Raw genomic sequence first — 8,344 nt, forward strand, 5'->3', positions numbered from 1 at the left:
AGATATAGGGGTGTAAATGAGCCGAGCTTGAGCGAGCATGATCTAGTTCAAGCTTGTCTCAAAATTTACTTCAAGCTTAGCTTGAAATTCAAGATCAACTTAGCTCAAGTCAAGCTAAGCTCGAGAGCTGAACTCATATTGAGCCGGACAATGCTCGAGTTGAGCTGAAGCTTAAAACTAGGCTATTTTTAAGCCAGGTTGAACCAAGCCTATCATTCGAGCTAACTTGGACTGAGTCCAAGTTGCCAAGCCTGAGCTAAGAATTATTCAACCTGAGCAAAGAACTATAATAATATATATAATATTGATAAATATTATATTTGATCTAAGCCTATCAAGTTGAGCCTAAGCAAATCAGCTCTAACTCGACTCGTAATTCTAATCAAGCCTACAAACAAAGCTCTAGCTAGACTCATACCAATATGAGTCAAGTTGAGCGACAATTTTATTGTCTATCCTAACACCCCTAGTTAGATATTAATACCAAAATATTATTATTAAATTTATAAAAGATAATTACAAGTTATTTTAATGGTAAATTTATAATTTGATAATAATTTAAACTTTCACCTATTTTTTATTTTTTAAATATAATCAGAGATAAACTACTATTTGGTTACCAATATAAACAATGTTCTCACTAGACTCAAACGAGATACTTAAAGGTGCATTTAGCTTGATTGTAAGATTAGATAAAAGAGGATAAGTCGTCCCTACGCTTATTTCAAAAAATAACATGTTTTCTAGGATTACTAATCCCATATTATAATTTTAACTTATTGTTTAGTTTATATAAGAATATATATGTGATAACTAAACAAAATTACGTTATTATCCTCAATAAACAAAAATAGTAACATGAACTACTATTTTAAACTATTATTGATTATCTCAAACTTAAATTATATCATTAAATTATATTATATTAATTATAAATTTATCAAGTTCAATTTAAAATAATCAGAATTAAAATCAAAAGTAATACAAAATAATAGAATAAGTTATATAAAAAATGTATAATAATATATATAAAAATATAAATTAAGATTATTAGTTTTGTTATTCATATATCTAAACTTATTATTTTTTATATGAGGGTAATATGGTAATAATAAATGGAATTCAATTGGACTTCTAATCTCATCTATAAATTTCACATCAAATATGAGATTATGTGGGGCCCATAGAATAACTAATATAATCTTATTTTTATATCATCTGAAGAAACGCACCCTAAAGTATTTAATAAAAAATTAATTGAAAAATGTACAGAAATGGAAGATCAACTATGTTGATATTATCCCCCAAACAAAGGCAAAGAAGAGTGTGCAACATACAAGTATACGAGCATTTAAACTCTCTTAGACAGCCAATCAAGATAGAATGGAATCGCGAGATAACCCTTTTGCAGCAATAAAGTATTTGCCACCCACCCACCCGTGACCCATCCCATCCATCCTATTCATCCCGTCCCCAAAACCACTCTCTCTCTCTCTCTCTCTCTCTCTCTCTCTCTCTCTCTCTCTCTCTCCCCCGCCCCCACGCGGTGTCACGCTCACACCCCTCTATTGTAGGGGTTTGGATCGCAGCCAGCAGCGCATTGAAATCCTTCCCATCGCAATAGGGACCAGATGTAACGGGACGGAGAAATGGTGAGATAGATGGCCGATAGGTCTTGAAAAGAATATATATATATATTCTCTTTATTTTGTATTTCCTTTGCCTTGTTGTCTCCCCTTTCCCTATTTTCCGACTCAATTGGCAGTGAAACTGCGGAGAGATGCCGAGACCTGGGCCGAGGCCTTACGAGTGTGTGAGGCGAGCGTGGCACAGCGATCGCCACCAGCCCATGAGGGGATCCCTCATCCAGGAGATCTTCAGGTCTTCTTCCTTTGCTCTTAATTTTCCTTATGTTCTACCTCAACTATATATATATATATATATATATATATATACACAGAGAGAGAGAGAGAGAGAGAGAGTGGAACCAGAGAAAGGGCGACTCGATTCCCTCCCGAGAGCTTTCAAACTCTGGGATGGGAATATCGGATTGTTGTCCTACAAGTTCCTCTATTGTTAGGGTGTAATAGCTCGCTCCCACCCCCCTCTGCCCTCTTCTCTTGAGTGTAGCAATTCTTTTTTGTTACCCCCTCATTCATTGAGATGATTTTACCTTTTCTCCTCGCGCCTGATGTCGGCCTACAATTGATGGCGGTCTTGGCTGTGATTTGCAAATGGACAGGATCGCGAACCAAGTACACAGCCCCGCAACTCGGAAGAACAAGGAATGGCAAGAGAAGCTTCCGTTCGTCGTCCTCAAGGCCGAGGAGATCATGTATTCCAAGGCCAATTCCGAGGTTTGTTCTGTTTGTTTGTTTGTTTGTTTGTTTGTTTTTCTTTTTTCTTTGTTTTTCCCCTTTGGCTTCTAAGAGAAGATGAGATTGCTCTGTGGATGGATGAATAACGCAGGCAGAGTACATGGACCTGAAGACTCTGTGGGACCGCGCCAACGACGCCATTGACACCATTATCCGCAAAGACGACACCGTCGAGAGTGGAGACCTCTTGCAGCCCTGCATAGAAGGTACTACTTCCCATGTCCCTGTCTCTGTCACATCTCCCGCCCTTCTCTTGATCGATTGGCTGTTGCTATTTTACAAGTGTAAGAACAAGGGATACATCTATGATTTCCTCTTCCGTCTCCGTCCTTCATTCTGTATACTCACTCACACAAGGCCAGGGGTTGGTGGAACTCTATTAGCTTTTCTTTTTGTGATTCATTCATTCATTCATTCATTCTTCTTCTTCTTCTTCTTCTTTTCGTATCCCCTTCTTCATCTGTCTCCTTGTTAAGCTCCCGCTCCCTCTCCCTCTCTCGCGCAGCGGCACTTAATCTGGGTTGCATTCCCAGAAGAGCTTCCAGGAGCCAGCGCCACAGCAACCCTGGTTGCTACCTGAGTTCCACTACCAAGGACGCCTCATCTGTCTCTCCTAACATACCGGACAATCACAAGGTGCTTCATGGATCTTCTGTCGGTCTATTACGACCACCTTCTCCGGACCCTTCCAATCTAGGGTGTTCGTCTTCCTGGTACTCAGCCCTGTTAAAACCAACCTATGCTAATCCTACCATCTCTGGTAATACCTCTTCCATGATAGTTGAAAAAATAAAATAAAAAATGCTTCTTCTGATCCTAACTTTCTATTTTCCCTTCAATTATTCTTTAGACCCCTCTAGAGATGGAACATCTGTCCCTGCGGAGACCTTGCAGAACTTGCCAGGTTTGTGTCGTATTTATCCCTTATATTATTGTGGGAACAAAGATAACGCATGCTTTCAGCCGCCGTCTCGGTATCCGCAGCACCAAAAACAACAGAACATGGCTACAACCACCATGACTTCTTTTGATCTCTCTGATGAAAAGACTGGGACGAGTTTGGAAGGTAATGTACTCGGCTGCAAGAGCACAATGAATTCTTCAAGCAATGTGACCAACTGCATTGAAATGTCTGCGGTTCACACAGGATATGATTTGTCACTGCGATTGGGATTGCCTTCAACTCCATGGCTGGGTGCCGATAGCTCTTGGACCAATGAGGTCGAGGATGTTGGATCGAGTAGTTCTTGTGATGATAGCAAGTCCTATGAGCCCTCTTTTTTGCCCCTGGAAGATAAATGCTTTGACTTCTTTCAAGTAGATTCCATGGTTGAGCCCCTGGACTCGTGCTCAAGTAAATGGAGTTTTGAGGCAGGAAGCAATTTATTATGTGGAGGTCTCTGAATGCAAAGAGAATGCACCTATCAGTGCTCTGGGTCAGATAATTCTGCTGGAAATATCATATATTTCATCCGCCAAATTATCAAACCACTCCAGTCAGTTATTCAGGTATGTGGAAGTGTCAATTTCATAGGGTTTACCTGGAAGCTACACGCTTGTTTGAGCTCACGAATTAATTGTATCGGCGGCACCTGCTGCTTTTTGTTGTGTATCACTTAGTAGTTCCCCTAATATGTTAGAGTGAATAGCTTCTAGCTGCGAGCTGCTTGATATGTATGGCTACATCTCTAGCATTTATAATATCTTCCGATATATACTTTGTAATAATTTACCACGTTATAAGTTTGGCATATAGTTGATTGTAATTTTTGTTGTAGAAGCCTCCCTATAAATTACCAAATTGCAATCTAACAATTAGAAGGCAGTAGATACTGTATAGTCATCCTGGATGACATTGATTTGCTGAGAACTAGAGGCCTAACACTGGGATGAAATTCAATGGCTGGATGCTTTTTGGTCAAGATGAAGTTTTGGCATCAGGTGATGTTTTCTTAAGCAATTTTTGGATTATAATTCTCAGAAACGAAGACTTGTGAGTAGTGAAAATTATTTACATGGGTGTTTTTTCTTAAGATGAAGTTTTGTTGCTTCTGTTTCCAGTTATTTTTGTCGTCCATGGGTGTTTTTTTTTTGAGGAAGTCCATGGATGTTAAAACTCAATAATCTCTGCTTCTAAGTCTGAATAGTGAAAATTATGTACGTTGTTACTCGTAACTACATAGTGAAAATTATGTAAGTTGTGGGTGCTTCTTGTTAGAGACGTCATGGCTCCCTACTATTGGATATTATCTTTGGTTTTTAAAATTGAGATTCCAAATCGGTTGTATCGGTCAATCCGTTTCAGATCAGATCAGGATCGGCTGTACTGTATTGCCTCTCTCACTGTTAGCTATTTGATCAGGGTTTATTTATCCCCATCTCTGTGAAGGAGAGGGAGGTGCGGCTTAGTCTTGGCCACATCCGGCTGCGGATAGGTTGCCGTGCTGCCCGCAACTCATCTCAAATTGGGCTTCTGGGCCGAATCTTAGGTTGCTAGGTTGCGGTGTCAACCATTATTGGGCCCCAATGCTAGTCTAAACACTTGGTTATGGGCAAATCCAAGCTGTGCCCTATTATAATAAATCTTTATGAATTTTTTATTATGTACACTCGTCGAGATAAAGATAATTAAAAGTATTATCTTAAGTGGATCTTCTTGCTCATGTCCCTATTATTTTTATTTTGGTAGATCCTTTATTGTTCGAGGAGGAACCTGTGGCTAACGAGGAGCCTAATTTCTAAGGAGTTTCACATATCAGATTCACTTTAGGCAAGCAAATCTTCCATACTCTACGAGTAGTGCAGTTGTAGGTAATAATAGTTACCTTGGAACAATATCATTCTGTGAGACGCACGTGCATATGTTTTGTTTATTGTTAGCCTAATTAAGTTTATTATATATAATTTTATATAATTGAATACATGCACTCGCTCATAGTGTGTATGCTAGCTACAATAATCATGCTATATTAAATGTAATGTTTGATATTACACCACTTGAATGTATCATTTAGTAATTAAGTTTTGACCCTTTAACTTATTCAGCTTAGTGTTAATAGCTAGCCAATTGTATCTATTACCTATATTAATATTAGCATAGTCCTGATATCGATTAGCTTGTGTGTAAGGGTGAAAATGGGTCGGATTAACTCCGACCCAACCCGCTATCTGATCGGATTCAGATACGGATCGAATTTTTGAAAAAAAATTCCGATACGGATTCAAATATGGGTTGGATATAATTTTCGGATTCGGATACGGGTCAGATATAATTTTCGGATTCGGATACAGATATCGGATATCCGTTTACCCACATATTTTTTTGAATGATTTACAGTTTTTAGTTTGCTTATTTAAATAGTAAATATTGATATTGTTATTAATGATACGTTACATATTATTTGTAGAGATTAATTTTTTTAATTATATATATATTTAACATATAAAAAATTTATTTATTTTTGTCAAACTCTTAATATTTTTGTGTTAATTATGTCTAAATAAATTATTACAATTCGTTTAAGATTTGATCAACATCCATTTAAGATCTGATTTTCTATCCAAAAACTATTCGTATCTATTTAGTTTGGATATGATTTTAAATTTTGCTATCCGTCTATATTTGGACTAAAAATATAAATCCGGATGTGGATTGAGCTCTAGTTCGTACCGAATCCGTTTTTACCCCTAGTTATGTGGCGTTCAAGCAAAATATATATTAAGAATGAATGAGTAGACGTAACACAACATTATATCGAGGCTATAATGTTGGGTTGGGTTAATTAGGTTCGAGTCGGATTAGATTCAGGTCGGGTTAGATGGGTTGGAACTTTTTAAATACCAACACAGCTCAAGTTTTAGAACCTGACAAGAGTCGATTAGCTCGTTTAACTTATTGCACGATAACATATTAACCCATTTTCTACATATTTAACCAGATAACACAGCCCAATAACACATTACTTGTTTATAAATTATTAAATATTTTTCTAAGATAAAATTTCTAATAAAGTATGATTATGCAACGAACCATAGCAACCTAATTAATAAATATTTACAAAATTAATCACCATATTGAACACCTATGTAATCACGATATGAAGAACACCTTTTTTCTCACAAAAAGAAGGAAAAAACTTCGAAGGGAGGAGTTGACAAGCAAGTGTAAGGCAGGATTATTCCTTTTCATGACAAAATTTTAACCAATCTGCTGCTTCTTCTAATTCTTTTTCGTGCCATCAAGAATTAGTTCATTTGACTATGCAACTGCATGAACATATGTCAAGCTACAAAGCACAGATAAAAAAGAACAAACATTCTTCTTGGTGGGATCAAAATCTCAGCAATTTTGTGACCCATCTCTGCTGTACCAGAGTTTGAATACGGTGTCCCATAAAGTATGGAAGACTCCTTTGATCGATTCGGATAATGAATTGCCTACCGATCAAATAAGGTCTTAACTTTGTCACCACATACAGAATTGCCAACATCTCTCTTTCTCATAAGTCAATAATTTCTGAGATTTTTATGATAAAGCCTTACTAAGAAAGGCTATGGGACATCCTCCTCGTATTAGTACAGTTCCTATGCCAACTCCCGATGCATCACATTCCACAATGAACTTTTTGGTGAAGTCCGATAGCGCTAAAACGGGTGTCGTCATCATTGCTGTTTTTAGTTTTTCAAACACTGTAGTGACTTCATCAGTCAATCTAAAAGAGTCCTACTTCAACAAAGAAGTGAAAGGAGCAGCGATCTTGCCATACCTAGTAATGAAGCGGCGATAATATCCGGTCAGCCCCAAGAATCATCGCAATCCTGTGGTAGTAGTAGATATCGACCAAGCGGTCATGCATGCTACTTTTTGAGGATTTGCCACTTCACCTTCCGCTGAGATGATGTGGCCTAAATACTCCACTTGTGGTACTCCCTATAGGCACTTGGACTTCTTAATCTTCAACTGATTTTGCTTCAACAAATTCAGCACATCCTCCAAATGCCGCCAATGCTCCAATTCAGTCCTACTATACACCAAAATATCGTCAAAAAATACCAAGACATACTTTCGCAGTAGAGGCTGAAAAATATCATTCATGAGGCCTTGGAAAGTAGTTGGAGCATTGCTAAGACTAAAGGACATCACCTGGAACTCGTAGTGCCCATCTGGAGTTTGAAATGCAGTTTTAATTTGATGCTACCTAACCCTCAAGTCAAGCTTGCTGAATATGGTCGCCCCTACAGGCTCGTCTAACAGCTTCTCTATGATCGGAATGGGATATCGGTCGTTGATCGTAATAGCGTTTAGTACCCGATAGTCGACACAAAAACGTCATGTCCCGTCCTTCTTTCGCACCAATAGCACGGGCGATAAGTAAGAGCTATGACTTGGTTGTATGAGGCTTTTCTCCAACATCTCGGCTACTATCTTGGAGATAACTTTCTTTTGCACATGTGGGTACTGATATGACCTCACGTTCGCTGGTGCAGCTCCGAGCACAATCTCTATGCGATAGTCTGTCGTTCGCCTTGGTGGCAATTCCCTTGGTTGCTCAAATAGTCCAACAAATTTATCTAATAAATTAGACAACTCTATGGTAATATCTGAACTCATTTGAGGCTCATCTCCTGATGGTCATAACTAAATAAGATAGGCCAAATCACTCGCATAGGGCAGCCCCACCATCGGCTGCGTCGCTAGAATTGATGGAGTACGAACGCCATCAAGCCGCACCTCTTTCTTTCCTTGCTTAAATTTCATCCACATACTTCGGAAATCATAGGTAACGGGTGCCAAACTCTGTAACCACTGAGTTCCAAGGACAATGTCCGCTCCTCGCAGCGCCAACGGATACAAGTCCATAATGATGTCGTGTCCTTGCACCCGTATACCGACCCGGCGACACAAGCTCTCTGCTAAAAGTTTCATGCCGTCTCCAATGGCAACGTTAAACCCTAAAGTTGGTTCA

At 38.6% G+C, this 8,344-nt stretch overlaps 1 protein-coding gene across 6 annotated transcripts; it reads left to right on the forward strand.

Moving 5' to 3' along the window:
• Positions 1 to 1,446: 1,446 nt before the first annotated feature.
• On the forward strand, positions 1,447 to 4,144 carry LOC140789552 (uncharacterized). 6 transcript variants are annotated; one of them, XM_073139287.1, is made up of 7 exons: positions 1,521 to 1,652; positions 1,766 to 1,881; positions 2,243 to 2,357; positions 2,470 to 2,584; positions 2,884 to 3,138; positions 3,229 to 3,444; positions 3,526 to 4,144. In XM_073139287.1, the coding sequence occupies exons 2-7, from the start codon at positions 1,781 to 1,783 to the stop codon at positions 3,780 to 3,782; spliced, it is 1,059 nt and encodes a 352-aa protein (XP_072995388.1). In that variant the 5' UTR covers positions 1,521 to 1,652; positions 1,766 to 1,780; the 3' UTR covers positions 3,783 to 4,144. The 6 variants fall into 6 exon arrangements, with proteins under 6 accessions (XP_072995385.1, XP_072995388.1, XP_072995389.1 ...); XM_073139289.1 differs by lacking the exon at positions 1,521 to 1,652 and having other exon boundaries at positions 1,710 to 1,881; positions 3,229 to 3,282; positions 3,363 to 3,444; XM_073139284.1 differs by having other exon boundaries at positions 1,447 to 1,652; positions 3,229 to 4,144.
• The last annotated feature ends 4,200 nt before the right edge of the window (positions 4,145 to 8,344 follow it).

This window comes from Typha latifolia, chromosome 5 (assembly GCF_019914945.1).
Source record: "Typha latifolia isolate L0001 chromosome 5, TyphaL0001v2, whole genome shotgun sequence".
NCBI lineage: Eukaryota > Viridiplantae > Streptophyta > Magnoliopsida > Poales > Typhaceae > Typha > Typha latifolia.

Coding starts and splice junctions, on each gene's coding strand:
- LOC140789552 (XM_073139284.1), top strand. CDS start 1,781: ATGCCGAGACCTGGGCCGAGGCCTTACGAGTGTGTGAGGCGAGCGTGG. Junction 2,358..2,469: donor ATTCCAAGGCCAATTCCGAG/GTTTGTTCTGTT, acceptor TGAATAACGCAG/GCAGAGTACATGGACCTGAA. Junction 2,585..2,883: donor CTTGCAGCCCTGCATAGAAG/GTACTACTTCCC, acceptor TCTCTCGCGCAG/CGGCACTTAATCTGGGTTGC.